This window comes from Balaenoptera acutorostrata, chromosome 16, assembly GCF_949987535.1.
Source record: "Balaenoptera acutorostrata chromosome 16, mBalAcu1.1, whole genome shotgun sequence".
Lineage (NCBI taxonomy): Eukaryota > Metazoa > Chordata > Mammalia > Artiodactyla > Balaenopteridae > Balaenoptera > Balaenoptera acutorostrata.
The window spans coordinates 36,341,538-36,359,785 of NC_080079.1; the positions used below are offsets into that span (position 1 = coordinate 36,341,538).

Here is an 18,248-nt window from a genome sequence, read left to right on the forward strand (position 1 = left end):
GTCAACTCTGTCTTCACCTTACAACATGAGACACAGTCCATCACTCCCTCTTCTTTGCTTGGCTTCCAAGCCGCACACTTGGATCTTCCGTCTCCTATACTGACTGTGCCTTTTCAGTTTCCTTTGCTGGTTCTTCCTCCTTTCCCTGACCTCTCAATGTTGGAATGCTCCAGGGATCAATCCTTGGTCCTCTACTCTTCTCTCTGCACTCACACCCTTACATGATCTCATCCAGTCCCACAGTTTTAAATACTGTCTACATGCTGAAGACTACCAGATATTTAACCCCAGCCAGACCTCTCCCCTGGAATCACAGACTTGTATATTCACCTGCCAACCTCTCTCTTCTCTGAAATGATTAACAGACTCAACTTGTCCAAATCCAAACTCCCCATCTACCTGTCCCCCAAACCTGCTCTATCCTTAAGTCTTCCTTATCTCAGTTAATGACAACCCCATTCTCTAATTGCTCAGGTCAGAGATCAGGTCCACAATCTCTGAGCTCCTGGCCTACTACCCAGGCTCCCTTGCTGCTCCTCAGACAAGCTGCAGGTGCCCTCCTAACTCCTGACTCAGGCCGTGTGCACGGGCTGCTCCCCTGATCTGAAACAGGCACGCTTTCCCCAGACGTATGCGTGGCTAATTCCCTCAGAGGCAGCAATTCTGTGCTTAGATCTCACCTTCTCAATGAGGCCTATCCTCACCATTTTATTTAAAACTGGCATCTGTCCCTCCCTTCACACCCCTGATGCCCCTCACTTGCAGCACCTTCTCAGAGTTGCTGATTCAGAGGGTCTGAGGCAGGGCCCAAGAACTGTCATTTCTAATAAGATACTAATGGTTTGGGGACCACACTTTGAAAACCAATGGGCCAGACATTTACTTACAGACAAATTATTCCAACTATAGGCACTAACATAAAAAAGAAGTCTAAAATGTAAGACTTGCAAATCCAGACTTACAGAATGATGGCAAACATCACATAGAGATGAAGTTAATAAGGGCTCTCTAGAGAATATCTAATTCTGTTTTTTAATGGGTACTTTCCTGAGATTGCACAGTTGATCTATGGTAGAGCTATGGTAGGAACAGTGGGAAGAAAACGGGCTTAGTGGTGAGGACACCTGGCTTGTAGCTGGGAAGTGACATTTGAGTTTGCTAGGACCTTAGGCAATGTTGTCACTTCTATAAATTTCAATTTCTAATCTTGAAAAAGGATTTGGATTAGGATCTTATGTAGCACTTCTATCTTTAAAAATATATGATTATACTTCTTTATATTATTACTATTTATTTGGTATAATGATTATACCACTAAGTAAATGGTAAAAAGGTAGTCATTTTTAAAATTCTTTTAAGTTTTACATGAATGTTTGTACACTCTTTTTGAATATATGATACATTTTTAAAAATTAATAGTATCAAGGTTAGTCTCCCTGACCATCAGGTCTGCCCTCTTTCCACTACCGTGTAGCTCAGCAAATATATTTTGTAGAATATTAAAATACTGAAAATAGGGGACTTCCTTGGTGGCACAGTGGCTAAGAATCCGCCTGCCAGTGCAGGGGACACAGGTTCGAGCCCTGGTCCAGGAAGATCCCACATGCCACGGAGCAACTAAGCCCATGCGCCACAACTACCGAGCCTGCGCTCTAGAGCTGTGAGCCACAACTACTGAAGCCCGTGTGCCTAGAGCCCGCGCTCCACAACAAGAAGCCACCGCAATGAGAAGCCCGCACACCACAACGAAGAGTGGCCCCCGCTCGCTGCAACTAGAGAAAGCCGCGTGCAGCAACAAAGACCCAACACAGCGAAAATAAATAAATAAATTTAAAATACTGAAAATAACTACAACTTAAGTAACTTAAGCAACTTAAAGTAACTTAGAGCCTGAGATAAAGTTTTAATTTTTAACTTGGAAATGTGTTTCTTAAATATTTAATATGCACAGCCTTATTTTTTGTTTCCTCTTAATAAAATACTTTAAATTGAAATAAAATGAAAATCATAAAACCTACATTAACTGAGTCAAAGAGCTAACAAATATGATACATAATAAAAATTAAGAGTTTATATAATTTATTTAAGTTAGTTGAACTAAAAATACATTTACGTACCTCAACATTTCTAACGGGTTTGTCTCATGAACCTGGTTGCCACACCTTGGACAATCATTGCTGTCTTCAAAGTGCTGGACAATACAAGTCTTACAGACTGAGAAGAAAAAAAGATGTTAGGTTAAAATACATCATTTGAACTTAATGTAATTAGAAATAGTCCTTAAAAATTATCTACTACATGTAAAATGCCATTCTTTAATCAATAAAACCTTAACATTATAACACTATTAAAAAAACCCAACTGAAGTAAAGCCTACTGCCACAATATAAAAAGTACAGACTATTCTGCTTATTGTTTTTCTTAAATATATTCACAAACCAAACAATTTATTCATAGCACTATAAAAAAAGCTGATGCGTTTACATAAAATGATAGGATTTTCATTTAAAGAAGTAGGACAAGGAAAGGTAAAAGCTGGTAAGTCTGGCCCATCCTTTCTTCTCCAAATAAAAATCAAATCTGAAGCACAAAATCTGTGTAAATTAAAGATTTACTTTCCATGCAATGTTGAAAAAACTTGAAAATCTAGTATGTTATCTTTAGAGATTTTAGAAATTTACCCCCAAACTGGAAATATGAAAAAAAATTCTTGTTAAAATTATCTCAAAATGAAATAGGGCTAGAAAGTACTCATAAATGTAAGCTCTGAACATACAGAATCTCAAATTCAAATATTTATGTGTGTGTGAAATTATTAATTACAAAACCATGGATTTTCTATGTAGCTCTATTTAGAAGACTGATGGTATCTGCAGATGTGGAACTCGCGGATAAGGAGGGCCAACTGTAAGGGACTTGAGCCTTAGAAGATTTTGGTATCCAAGGGGATCTTGGATAAATTAGCAAAATTGATGGATGGCAAAATAAAAATATACATATTATTAAAAAAAAAGCTGGTAAGCCTGCATTTCTTTCTTTTACTAAAAGTTTATCTGAATGCAACATAAATAGTTCTTAATAATACTTGAGAGTTTTCAGTATGTCTGGATTACTTTTTACTGGCAGGGTGCTCCTGGGACAAGCCAGGAGCTACAACGGAACTCCTGGCCTGTGCAGAGTATGATGAGTCTGTGCTCACAGACACTGTAATTCCAAGGGGCACGAAGTATGGGTAGTGACATCAAGCTGGTACAAAAGCACAAGAGGTAAACCGAAAGAATGACTGAGAATCTGAAAGGGATAATTAAAATTTTAAATAACGATTATAAACAAAGACAACAGAAATATGATTTGTGGCTTTTCGGCCACAAGCCTATACAGCCTATACTGTAATACTCCAAATAATACTCCAAATAATACTAATCTTTCTGGTTATGAATCTCTCCCACCTTTTCCCTAAGCTTCTTACCTACCAACTGTCTTGCTCAAAAACCTTTGACATATTTACAGCATCTGAACTATAAGAATTTTTCAGTCCAATTCCCTATTCCAATACCTCCTCCTGCATTTTATTACCCTGTGAAATCTTAAATTTTCACCTGGTACTGATCAGCTCCCCCTTTTACAACTCCATTACAAACTACTTTCCCCCCTTCTTAAGCCCCACACTATCTAAAAGAAGTAAAAGTTTATGTAAACAATTGATCAAGAGTAAACACTAGGATTCCTACCACTGAGATTAGGTCTGAAAATTCAAACACATCACACATACTGGTCAGAGCAACAATGGTCAGGGAAGAATTCTCCTCAGTAACTAATTTAAAAATGATCAGTACATACAGAGAATAATATCTTGGTATTTCCTTTCACTTATTTATTCATTGATTCAATAGCCAAGCATTGTACTACAAGTTGGGGGTGCAGGGGTAAACAAAACAAAGTCCATACCCTTATGGAGCTTATGTTCTATTTGGGAAGTGAAAGAATTTTAGTTAGTAATAAGTGATATTTACAAAACAAACAGAAAAATGATAGAGTGGGTGTGTGTGCGTGTGCAAGAGAGAGAGAGGGAGGGAGGGAGGAGAGGGAGGGAGGGAGGGGGAGGGAGAGAGAGGGAGGGAGAGAGAGGGAGGGAGGGGGACAGAGAGGGAGGGAGGGGGAGAGGGTGAGAGAGAGAGGCAGAGAGAGAGAGAGGCAGAGAGAGAGAGGCAGAGAGAGAGAGGCAGAGAGAGAGAGGCAGAGAGAGAAAGAGAGAGAGAGAGAGGGAGAAAGCGCAAGAGCACACACGTGCGTGCTGGGGGCTGGTAGCTATGTTAGGTAAGAGTGATCAGGGTAAGACTTCCTAAGAAGGTAACATCTGAGCAGATTTTTTTGTTGTAAGAGTACACCCGAGTCCCCTATTCTCTACCTCTTTTTACCATGACATATAGCTATTAGGGTAACAACCCTTTACTATAATTCTCACAAAATTTGGATGAAGATAGTATTAGAAAACCTTAAAACAGAAAAAGCGTAGATATGAATATATCTGTCCTCCAAATTTCTTGGCCTCCAAAACATTCTAAATGTCTTTTAAAAAGTTAATGTTTGGGAGGGAGGGCTACCTTGCTAAGCCATACTGAGGTAGAAGGAAAAAAAGCTCAATTCTTTTGCAGATTGCTGGTATTTGCTCTTTTCCCAGGGACACTAGATCAATCTCTGAAATTTGGGAAAGAAGGCAAATAGTACAGATAAGAGGCAAGAATGAAGGGGTATTATAAAGCCTGATCTTGTCCTGAATCTCTGATCCTGCCCTGGGGCTCTGTTGTTCAAAAGGTTTATCATGCTCAAGGTATTCAGGAATTCCTGGTTGTCTACCGGCCTTGGCCAAACAGAGAGGCACATGACATGCCCAGAGCAAGTCTTCATCTGGGTCAGCCAAAAGGCTAAGGGCAGGAGCCTATCCTCCCAGGGGCAAAGATACTAATCTAGGTTGTTCAAGAAAGAAATGTGAGGCTCATTTGTCCAGAGGTGCACACAGTTTCAAGAATAAGGCTGCTTAAGGCCAAGGCAGCCCCAGTGCTCAGGGATGCTGATGGGGCGTATTAATCTGTATTCTAGATCTGGACGGTCCAACGTGATAGCCACTAGCGGCATGTGGCTCCCAAGCACTTGAAATGTTGCTGCTTCAGGCTGAGATGTGCTGTAAGTGTAAAACACATGCCAGATTTTTAGAATGAAAAAAATCTCATTAATAATTGTTATATTAATTACGTGTGGAACCGATAATATTTTAGACATTGAATTAAATAAAATATATTAAAACTAATTTCATTTGTTTTTTTTAAGTGGCTCCTGGAAAATTTAAAATTACACAGGTGGCTCACATTTTATTTCTACTGAACAGTGCTGAACAGAGGGAGATAGAAAGCCGCATCAGGAGGTGAATTTATTTTTCACACCAACATTTGAGACACAGTATCTTATTCTTCTTTTGCAGATGAAGGAGAAGAGGTTTTTACAAGCTAGGTAACCTGCCTTCCCTGATGAATGGCAGCACAGAGACTTGAATCCAGGTTTTCTGATATGAAATCAAATTTTGCAGATTAAAAAAATGTTTTTAACTTTACAAAGGAAAAGAATGTAATGTAGAAATACCATCCCCCCAAAACATCTTCAGCATCTCTGCTAAATCTGACCACCAAGTAAACATGACAGATAAGCCATCCCATAGGGCATAGGAATTAACCTTACTACATAAAATATTACATTAAAAGAATTTAAAATTTTTTTACAGAGGCTAGGGCCCATAATTGTCTTTAATTAAATTTTTTTCAAATAGTTTAAGAGAAAAATTTAAGATGTTGAAATATAATATTTTTACTCTAGTTTTCTTTTTTGTTCAGATGATTTGGTGGTGGATGCCATCATTTTCATCATAATCATTAACAATTAAAAGGTTTATGTAACAGGTACCACACAAACACTTCAAAATATATTTAATTTGACACAATTTCATAATTTAATATTCATTAAAACCCCATTAATTAGGTAATATTATTAGGCCTCTTACAGATGAAGAAACTGAATAGAGAACTTCAGCAATTTGCCAGAAATCATGGAGCCAGTAAGTGGCGAAAGCCAGGATTTGAATCAAGAGCCCATTTTCTTACCCAATGCATACCTATATGCTACATTGTCTTCTAATTTTATATCTATACATCTAAAGTATACAGAAAAAGAATGCCTTATCCCCTAATTTGGGAGCCTTAAATATGTCCACTTGTAGAACTGGAACTCCTTTTAAACTGAATATTTTGCACGAAATAGCCCTTTTAAGTAGCTTATATATCCTTAAAAAAAAAAATTCTAGAAAATACTTCTCCCACACGCTTTTAAAAGCTGTTAAATAAAGCACAAACTTATATAAATTAGAACCTGAAGAAATACAGGCCAGAAGTTCAGTGAAATTGAAAAAAAAAAAAGTAAAATGAGAATTTGCTTTCCCTTAGACGCTTAAAAAAACCTCATCACTACAAAACGGACCTTTGATTCTTAGTTTATAATTTGGTTTATACAAGCAGAAAAACACATTTTAAAAATATCTTAAAGATTTAATACTAAGCTGTCTAACTGTTCAACTGCGGTACTGGCTAACTCAACTGGTCCAAGAATGATGTTTTAAAAAGGTCCCAGTCTGCGGTTAAGACTGTGTGTGGAGACCAAGGAGAGACTTCATCCTCACCAGCCACTGTATAGAGAGATGCTGGAGCCAGCAGAAACACCTGGTCAGAAAGGGAGTTAGGCTCACCAAAGATATCCCCAGTTGGAAAAACACTTAAATGGTAACAAGTGCTAACATTTACTGAGCATTAACCAAGTATCAGGCTCAGGGCTTTGTGTGGCTCACTGTGTGGACTGCTATCATCCTCCTCTGGCAAAGGAGGAATGCGATACCGGAGAGCCTGAGCAGGCTGCCCACATCTGCCCAGCTGTGTAGCAGACAGGGCACCCAACCCCACGCTGGATGTGCAGCTCAAGGCCTAAAATCCAAACCACTACGCAACACATCTTAAAATCAATACCATTTGGTCCCAAGCACCAGGATTTCATATTTTTAACTGATCTTTATATTTAGCTCATCACAACCATCATTAAACCATTTGGGCAGCCAAAGCTTACTAAGTGAAATCGTTCCTTTTACCATGTCTTAGATTTGAACTAGGTTGTTATACAAATTAGCAGGGAAAGAGTCATTGTGTCATCTAAAGCAGTGGTTTTCAAATTCAGATGGACACCACAATCACCAATGAGATTTTTTAAAAGAACAGATTCATGGTCCCCATCCCAGACCAATTAAAGCAAAATCTCTGGGAGATGAGCGCCAGGACTCTAACTGTGCAAAGCGCTCACTGAAGCAGCCAGAAGACAACCGGGAAAACCCCGCCACAAAATCCTTCCCGGCTACTGCCTCAGTGAGGCCGCCCCATTCCAGGATGTGGCCCTCTGCCAAATCCTAACCAGAAGCCACTTTATCATTCACCACTAGGGAATCACCGACACAGGACAAAACATAATCAAAAGAATATGGGATTAATGTGTTCTCTCTCTATAATGCAGACTTACATGAGAAGCCCAGGCAGTATGGTGCAGTTGTTCTAGATAAAAGATAATCTTGAGGCAGACAGCTGGATCTGAATCCCAGGTCCTGCCATTAGGCAAATTACTTTGTGCTTCTCTGTACAGGGAGATAACAAGGGTATCTATCTCACAGGGTTCTTAGAAGGATTAAATGAGATAATATATGTAAAATGTGTAAACGAGTGGTAACTTAAATAAATACGAGCTATCACTAAGTTAGATTGCTGGATGAGCATAAAATCGTAATAAAAAGAATCAGTAATCGAATATTGAATGGCATCAGACCATGATTAGTTTGACGCATCTATCTTAAGTAACAGATGACCCTGCTAATGGAACTTGAAATGTCTATCATGTACTGGTATTAACCCTCTGCAGCCCTGTTCACCCTAGAGATAGTTTTGCAACTCAAGTATGGTATCTACGGCACGCTGCTTCACCGGAGTGGGAACTGCCTGTCTTTGCATGTATGATACTTCTTTTTCTGGGGTTGAGGGTCCAAGATTGACCAACACTTTCACATTATACACTCCTTCCTTAACTTTATATGTTTAGTGCAATTCTAGCACAGTCCCACTGGTCTAGGAGGAACCCTGTTGTGTCCCTTCCTGATCACTTTGCATATACCTGCTCTGAAGCACCATTTTATATTGATTCCATAGTTTAACTATTAAAAGGCTATCCTATTTTTTGTATTTTCAAGTTCTTGAGGGGAGCGGGTTCTTCACAACAGGTACAAAGCCCATTTGTTGTTGCTATCTTGGATGTATGGTCTGCCCACATCTCTCATAGAAAGCTAACTTCCCAGCTTTTAATGACACAGTGATCTACGGAAATTTCTCTTCCTGAGCACCAATTCTGCTATCACTGATAATAAACCAATAACAGTCTTTTCTCTCGTGTCCTTGGTCATGTCATTCATTAGCAATGCTCTGTTTATTAAAAGTGATCAAAGGCTGACTTCGTTAAAATCACCTGAGTGTGTTGGTTTTATCTGTCAACATAGAAGCATATTTTTCCCTCCTTCCTTAAGCACATCACTATCTTCATGTGCCTTTCTTAATAACACTCATTTGATACAGTTCACCTTTGAAAAATATGTCTGTTATCTACTAACAGTTTATAAGTAAACTGTGGTCATCTGCAAAGAGAAGAGCTATCAATTTGCTGCTTTTGATACATACTTACATGTGAAACTGACATTATTTATTTTTAAAGTTTTCCAGAATAGCTGTAATTTGCTTCCATGAGACAGTATCTCCTGGTTTTATTCATATAAGGAACTAATGAACATCTTATGTTATATGTGGCACAGTTCTTTCAAAGGCCTACATGAGCTGCAATTTCTTGGAGAACACTAAGGATAGCATTACTTTCTACTGAGGAGAATGCTTTATTCTTGTTTTTGCCAGGACAGAGGGACAGGCAGCAAGGCAGAGCCTGCTGGACAGGGTCAGGACACAGTCTTGGGGCTTCAGCACAGTAGGGGAATCTGAGACCAAGCAGGTCAGGAGACCACAAAGTCCAGGAGGGCCTTCCACAGACAGGCTTATGGAGTCAAGTGGGACTCCAGGGTGAGGGCAGACTCCAGTAGGTCAGTGAGTGTAGTAATGACCTCATTCCCTTCCTTATCAACATAAATTTCATGACCAATCAGATAATCACTTCCTCACACAGACTCTAAATAGCTTTGCTCTACTTCAACTCTTCTTCCCTTCTCTTCTTTTGTCATACTTGCTCAGTTAAACTATTAACCCTAGCTAAATCCAACTCTCTGCATACTCTGCTCTGCAAGATTATAGCTGAACATTGTGAGAGAAAAACATGCATCATGCTGATTGGTCTCTCACCTTAAATTCATGACCATGACCCTCAAAAATGGGTCCTTCATCTGCCAGGCAGTCACCCTCAATGTCCTAATTCCATATGCTCTTCACCAATACTTCATACCTTTTCTCCTCTCTCCTCAAGCCCTCACTTATCCTCCCCCATCTCCACTCTCCACTGATGACCTCACTTCCTGTTCTACTGAAAACAAAAGGAAAGAAGAAAAAAAAAAGGAAACAGAATTTATATTACCATACCTACTCACTCACTAACATCTAAACTTTGTGGTCTTGCCTGTTTCTAGAACTTTCATGTGTCAATCTCTGCTCTGTTCACTAGACCCCCTTCCAACGACCCGAGAACATTGCTCCATTGCTTCTCTCTCGCCTGTGTCAGTCTTCTGCTATCTGCTGAAGATTCCTATCAACATTCAAACACATTATTTCCCCATCTTTAAAAAAAAGAATCAAACTTCTGTTGACCCTACTTCCCTTGTCAGCTATCACTCCATTTCAGAGTTACCTATACTCTCTCTCTAATACCTCTCTTCCCATTCTTTTTCATTCACCCCTTCTTTACCTTCATTAAGGTGAAAGACTTACATAATCATTGTACATTATCAAAACAATGAAATTAAAACATTTCCATCCTCTCACACCCACCCAGACTTCCACTCCTTACCACTCCACTGAAAGTGCTCAGCGAGATTATCCATGGCGCCTGTGCTGCTCAGCCTGGGCCTTCCTCAGTCCCATCTTACTCAACACAACTGACTCGGCCGGTCCCTCCTCCTCGACACTATGTGTTTGCTTTGTCTCCCAGGACCCACTATGTTTTCCTCCTACCTCACTGCCTCCTCCCCCTCCGCACCCAGGGCTCAGCCTTGGCCATCACCCCTTCTCCATCTATGCTCACTCCCTTGACGCTCTCACTGATTAAATATGATCTAAATGCTGATCATCCCCAGACTCATATGTCCAACTCCCAACTGGTTGGGATCAGGTATCTGATCAGCCAACTCCTTTACCTTCTTAAATCTGTTCAACTGCCACCTTCCTGATGAGGTCTACCCTGAGCACAGGCTTACCTTAAGTGGTCATACCTTCTCACTGACTGCCCAATTCCCTGTACCCAGCTTGACCTTCCCTTTCTCTGTAGCATTTATCACCAGAGTGTACCATCATTTATACACTCTGACTTACTGCCTACTATGCTGCCTGATGTGTCCCAGGTGCCCAGAGTAGTACCTGGAGGAGGAGGCGCTCAGTAAATATCTGTGGAATAAATGAGGACACAGGGGTTAGGAATAGCAGAGGAAGCCACAATTTTAGGACTCACAGGAGTACTACTGTAGTCAAGTCAGAAATCAGCCCAGATTTTCAACTAAGGCAAGGGAAGAGATTCTGAATTCACCAGTAATTTTCTTGACAATTAAAATGAGTTAATTCAATATAAGCTACATAATTTTCTAAAATAAAATGATCATTTTCTATTAACTGAGTAATGTCAGCGGTTGAGCATTCTGAGAGAATATAGCTTTGTTCACTGGTTTCTGAATTTCTGATATATATATATACACACAAGTCTGGCAAAAACCAGTATGTTATAAAACACCAGTAGATATGATACATCTTCAAAGTACCCAAACAGAAATTATCTTTGGCCTCCTCTACACTGGTTGGACTCTAGTTGTACATAATGTTTACACTCAACCTTTGTGCTAGACTCTTAAACATACCTGTACACCGACCACGATTTCTAACTCTGAATACATTTGGTTTTTAGGTTACATATTTTTCTCTCAATCCATCACTGGTATCAGTTCCAACTCATCCTGACCTAGATATAATTTATTCTCAGAAACCAATACAGAAGACAACTTATTTGTTATCCCTTAGTTTTGTCTTTTAGTGTCCACTATGAATCTTTGCTCAGCTGTTCAAACATTCTTTACTATCTAATGCATAGTTTCAAAAGCTAAAAGAACCATACATCTGATATAATTCTTCTTAACATTATTACCAATAATAGATGACACCAAGATTGTTTAAGGCCTATAATTATTCTTTCCTATTTAAAAAGAATCATCAAAATGAATACTATAATCATTTTCATGAATGACTAGTTTCTGCCAAAATATTGTTTGAAATATGTAACATCAGTTATACCAATGACCTCATTTCTACCACAACCCTAGAACATTATATTTGCACCTACTGAAAGTACAGTTTCAAGTACGGTTTCTATTTAGGTTTAAGTACGGTTGAAGTACGGTTCCTATTTAGGCCTTTGATTATTACTCTAAAAACAAGTAAGTCTTGACTCTAAAAATCAAATTTTATAAAGAATACATTCTTGGAAAGTTCAATTTATATCTCTTCTTCATTATAATGGCTATCATTCAGAATTATTAATAAATTCAGATCCTGATTGGGTACATAATGACAGGTACACAGTCATGAAAACATAGTTAGAAGAGGCTTACTATATATATTTTGAAAATTCATATGCTGCTTAAAGAAATTTTAGAAAATGTAGACTAGCAGAAAGAAGAAAAAATAAAATTAGCAAATATCCCAATTTATTATGAAGAGGTACCTGAGTCAGACAGGAATAGGAACCTAGCTCTAGCACTTATTAGCTGTGTTACTTAACCTTTCTGAGTTTTGTCTCTGTGAAAAACACTAGCATGAAAATCTGAAATACTCTTCCCTCAAACTTTTCATAGCTTGCTCCTTCCTATTATTTACGCTCTCTGCTCAGATGGTAACTTCCAAGCAAGACCTTATTCTGTCTTATTTTTCTTCATCGCATGTGTTATACATAGAATCTAAAATTATATCATTCACTTGCTTTTTGTCTGTTCTATTGCAACATAAATTTAGGAGGACAGACTATATCTGTATTGTTTATTGCTGTCTTCCCACTGCCTAGAGTAATGACTGGCACAAGGTAGGTGCTAATAAACATTTGCTGACTGATTTAATAATACCACCTAACTAGAAGGGTTCTTGGGAAGATTAAATAAGGCAATGCACATAAAGCCCATGACCCCCAATATAACATTCAATAAATAACAGCCATTATCTTAATTTTATTAGCATTTACTTCAATTACTGTATGATTACAAGTACAAACTGCCTACTTCTAGAGATGCTGGTTATTATTAATGTCTGGTCCAGAGCGTGCTTCTCAGACTTCAGTGAATCACAAAATCACCTGACGGGCTTGCTATTACACCAATTTCCGGCCCTCTCCCCAGATATCCGGATTCAGCAGGTCTATGGTAAGGCCTGAGAATGTGCACTTCTAACAAGCTCCCAGGTGACGCTGCTGCTGGTCTGGAGGCTGCACTTTGAATAGCAAGTATATGTGGCATAAGATTTTTAAACACTGAGTATCAACATATCAACAGTTCTCTGTACCTTAATTAAATACTTGTGTATTTATGATACTTGTTCAAAAAACAATAAATGATGGTAGAACTTAAATTTTACCATCTTATGATTAAATTATTCCTTCATTCTTACACAGTACTACATAAAATTACCAAGTCCCTTAACTGTCACATCAATTATATTTAATTATCAATTAACCCTTCTTCTTTACATAAATTGAAAACTAAATACAACAATGTTTTTCCAAAGAATTCATCTTAGTTAAGGGACTACCACCATAATTTCTGAAAAGGCAGAAAGAAGAAAGCTTTCTTTTCCTGTACCACAGAATTCCATGTCTATAACCTTCCCTTTTTTCTGAGGAAAGAATCATCAGATTCTTAAAGAGGCCTCTAGCCACAAAAGAGTTAAGAACCAATGCACTGTGTTCTGCACATTTTAGCTGCTGGAACAAAGCTCCTTTGTTCTTAGTTTAAGTGAAAAGTCTTTCATTTTAAGTCAACACCCTATACGACCACCAGCAAACACACTCTAAGCAACCTCAAAGATTTCTCAGGACCCTGGTGCAAGAGATAGGGCATCCCTTAATTTAGAACCACCAATCTCTACTCCCCAGTCCTGCGTCTCTCCCTCTCCCTACCCATGACCCACAAAGCTCCCACCTATATTTTAGAAGACAGTTTCTCAAAATCCGTAATTCCGAACCCACACTATCTACATGCCTTTCAAGCTACCTTTCACTGCATTTGAATCTTGGAAAGGAAAAACACACAATAAACTAATCAACTGATTGACCATTTATGTATTCATTTAAGCTTTTACTGAGCACTCAAGTACCAGGTACTAAGGATACACTTAAGCTAAATCTGCCATTGGGAGTAGACAGGTGGCATATGTTGGAGGAGACGAGCTTTAAAGGATGGGCGGCCGATAGCCAGGCATACGGGAGACGTTCCAAGCAGAGCAAGCAGCTGAACCATGTGTGTGCAGTGTGTGTGTGTCAGGTGGTGGGGGGAGGGAGAGGGCAGAAATCAGTCACAGCTGCGTAGCTTTAATTTATCCTGAGGGCAGCAGAGTACCTTTAGGAAATTTTGGGTTGGCTGAAGCGTGAGCGATGAAGACAGTAAGCCCTTGTAAATGATCACCACTGACACAGCTTAGGAGTGGGCTACAGGGACTTTGGTGAGAAGGAATGAGGGCCTGAGCGAGAAAGGTCACAGGGGATGAGAGTGAAGGGACAGATTCAAGAGAGATTACAGAGAGAGACCAGACAGAACTTTGCCCCTGTTTTGTTAGTGAGGGTAAAGAGAGTCAAGCATGGAGCATATTTCTTGCTTGGACAACTGAATGCTGGCATCCCATTCATTCACTTTTAGGTAATGTTAAGTTCCAGGAGGCTTCAGGACATCTAAGTGGACATCCAGTGGGATTCTGACGCTCAGAATAAAGATTTGGCAGACATCAGCATAGGTAGTTGAAGCCTCAGAGGAGGTGAGTTCACATAGAAAAGAAAAAAATAGATCCAAATACACCTGTAGAAATTTCTTCTTGGCTTCTGAGTTTTGCTTAGCAGAGTTTAAGTTCCAAATTTATCTTATTTACCACTCTACTCCACTGGCTTGCAAAGTGCCTGACATCTAATTCTTTATTTTAGAGAATTCAATAATTATTTGTGTGAACAAGTTTATTTCCTTAGGTTTGTTAGGTTGAAAAAATTACCTCATAGACATGTAACCACATGTAACCTAACAAACCACACATTTGTTAGGTTGTTAAAATTACCTCATAGACATGTGGATTTAGTTCATCTAGCATTAAGTGATCATTTAAATGGAAAACTCATCTGTATTTTAAATTTTTACCTCATTTTAAAGTTTTATTATCTTTTTATCAAACGTCCTTGGTCTGCTGAAGGGAGCTGGTATTAGTAGTTGAGGTATGAGCCTACTTACAGATGGGGCTTTTATAAGCCCTTTTTTTTTTTTTTTTTTTTTTTTTCCGACTCCTTGTCAGAAGCATGGGACATTCTGCGCTGCCATCTCTGCCTCCCCCTTCCTTCTGACTGGCTTGCCCCTTTCTCTGTCTTCCACAGAGCTGAGTGCTAAGAACACCAAGGGCTGCTGCAGTCAGACAGAATCTGCTGTCATTTTGGCCCTTGTTTCTACATCCACAGGGAAGCCAGGCAGTGTTAGCTCCAGAATTTCTTAATGGGAGAACAGGGGATCAACAAACTGATTTGAGGAGACAGAAAGAGTCAAGATGCATGTGCAGAGTAATCTGAAAGAGGAAAGTAACTCCGTTTATCCATATCAAAGCAGGGAGAGCCACTCATGATCTCTACACCTCCCACCCCAAAGCACCTCCACTGCAGCCAGGCCCAAGCGTTTATGTCCCTGCCTGAGAAGGCCTTGGGCCCATGGCTTTAAGAATTTCAGAAAACACTCTTTTTGGTTCCTTCTCCGGCATTCATTCTGCTGCAACATCCTGACATATATCTGCTATTACATCATTCTGTTTCCTTATTTTCATCGCACTTACCAGCATCCAAATTTATTGATATTTTATACATTCCCTAACTTGATTACTATTCCTTCACTTGACCAGAGTTCTGAAGGGACTGGTCCTAAAGTCTGATTTGGCTCACCAATAATAAAGCTCCATTTACACATTTCAAACTCGAATAGTAAGAACAAAATCTTTCTCTTTTATTATGAGTTTTCATAATAAGAACTATTGTTTACCCATTCTTTACTTACAGTATCATAAAATTATAGTCTATGTACAAAGTTATTTTCATAAGATATTTTTTATATGCCAAAGTCAAGATGGAAACTATTAGGGGGTACCTCAATGTCACTTAACACTTCTCACTTTCCTCCTGTCCCATTTGGCCATCTTCTCTATTGTATACTGATCCCAAATCATTGTACCACATATATCTGTCCCACCTTATACCTAAGAAAACCAGGTAACATCAAAGAGCCAACCAATGATTAAGGAACATGCTTTATAGTACTATTTATTTTATCAACACAAATAGGGGAATATTTTGCAAGTGGGATAGTTTTTGCCTATAAGCCCCAGTATGAATACAAACCAAAAAATATATAGAAATCCAAGGACCAGAAAGTGCATAAAGCTTAGCACTACAGAATCCTCAGGTCTCCTAAGACACTGGGTTGAGCGCCTGACTCCACCATCATTTACTCTACTGTTCTGTGTTCTCTGTGGATGAAAGAGGCCATATTTGTGTCTTTTAATCACAATTCTGCCATGTTCATTCTCTCTCAGTAAAGGGGCTTGCTGACTGCCAAGGGACTTTTCAGGCCAGAATGACACGAGCTGTTAAACGGTCACCTATCCTTTTAGACCGTAAATTGCCGTTGCAAACATAAACATAACCCTTGCTTATAAACTTATTGTTTATACTTCTAGAATCCTTTGTTTTTCCTTCAAAAAAGTAACATTTAGGAAATTCCGTGGTGGCGCAGTGGTTGAGAATCCACCTGCCAATGCAGGGGACACATGTTCGAGCCCTGGTCTGGGAAGATCCCACGTGCCGCAGAGCAACTAAGCCCGTGCACCACAACTGCTGAGCCTGCGCTCTGGAGCCCGCGAGCCACAACTACTGAGCCTGAGTGCCACAACTACTGAAGCCCACGTGCCTAGAGCCCGTGCTCCACAACAAGAGACGCCACCGCAATGAGAAGCCCACGCACCACAATGAAGAGTAGCCCCCGCTCGCCACATCTAGAGAAAGCCCGCATGCAGCAACGAAGACCCAACGCAGCCAAAATAAGTAAATAAATAAAATAAATAAATTTATATTTAAAAAAATAACATTTAAACTGGGATTTCATTATGTCCCAAAGAAAATTTTCTTTCAGAAGAACAGATATAAAATCTGTATTATATAGATAAAAACTGGAGAATTTGTGCTTTCTTCTCATCTGCCAAACAGAACTGGCAGGTTTTGCTGGAGAAATCCAAATATAAAAACAATGCACTAATGTCAGAAGAAGCAAAACAAAACAGACTGTGGACCATGTCCAGGTGCCATGCTTCGTGCAGTGGGAAACAGGAAAGTATGAGACAAAGTCCCCACTCTAGAGTAGCCACATCTTACTGGTTCTTCCTCCAAAATACATCCGCAGTCAATCATTCCTCCCTGCCTCCGTCTCACACCTCATTACCCTGGCTGAAGGCCCCATAATCTTTCAGCTGACCTGCAGCAATAGCCTTCTCACTGATTAGCTGTTCCTTAAACTTGCCAAGGGCATTCCCACCTCAAGGCTGTGTACTTGCTTTTCCCTCTGCCTGGAATGCTCTTCCCATATATCCAGAGTTCAACCCCTTCAGGTTTCTGTCCAAATGTCATCATATCAAAGAGGTCAACCCTGACACACTACATAAAATAAACCCAACTCTCCTACTATCTACAATCCTTCTTTGTTCTTCATAGCATTTAACACAATCTAACGTGGCATGTTTATTATTGGTTTTCCCCTTTCTTGAGAGCAGAGATTTTTGACTACCTTGTTCACTGCTGTATCCTCTGTGCCTAGAATGGTGCCTGGCACACGGTAGGTATTCAATAAATATCTGTTTGATGATGTTTAACTGATAACTGTTCAAGTTAGATAATGATACAGTGCAACAGTAAATGAGCATTTCAAGACAGTTCATAGTTAACTGGTAATTGAACAGCATGGGCCCAGTGATACCTCCAAGAAGTATACATCAACATCACTTGGAGAGGTTTTCCGAAATACACATGTCCAGACCTCATCACAACACCCACCAATCTCTCCAGGTGGAGTTGTGAAAAAGTTTATGTTTAAACAGCTTCCTAGGTGACTATTTTTTTTTGTGGTAAAATATTTATAAAATCTGTCATTTTAACAACTAACAGGTGATTCTTTTTTTGCAACCCTGTTTAAAACTACTGGTATAATAGTATGTAAGTTAAGCAGAGGGAGAATAGCTGAAGGGGGGATTTTAAAAATGTCCCAGATTATCTTAGAAGGAGTATGGGCTTTGGAGCTGAATACAGGTCTACTACTCATAAGCTGCGAGACTGGGCAAGTGACTTAGCTCTTAAGCTTCCACACCCGCAAGTGAAGATAATCTCTATACCCTCTCTGTCTCCCCACATCCCCTCCAAACTGCTTCAAGGTTACTGTAAAGCGAAAATGAAATCAAGTATATAAAGTATCTACTTTGGTGCACATAACAGGCATTAAACTAGAACTTACTGGAATTACCTTCACTGAAATAGGAAAATAAATTCATATTGGCAAAAACACAAAAAATAGGTGAAATCCTGGCCTAAGTGGCTATAAAAATGTCTCTTTCTCTACTGATAGGACAGGTGAAAAAGAAACTTGTCAGGAGTTCCAGATA

At 39.3% G+C, this 18,248-nt stretch overlaps 1 protein-coding gene across 5 annotated transcripts in view; it reads right to left on the minus strand.

Annotated features, from left to right (window-relative positions):
• Positions 1-18,248, minus strand: part of PCGF5 (polycomb group ring finger 5) — a 115,876-nt gene that overhangs the window by 43,396 nt on the left and 54,232 nt on the right. For all 5 annotated transcript variants that reach the window (XM_057530393.1, XM_057530394.1, XM_057530395.1 and 2 more), the window contains exon 3: positions 2,118-2,214. In XM_057530393.1, coding sequence (XP_057386376.1) covers positions 2,118-2,214 — 97 coding nt within the window. The remainder of the gene's footprint in view (positions 1-2,117; positions 2,215-18,248) is intronic.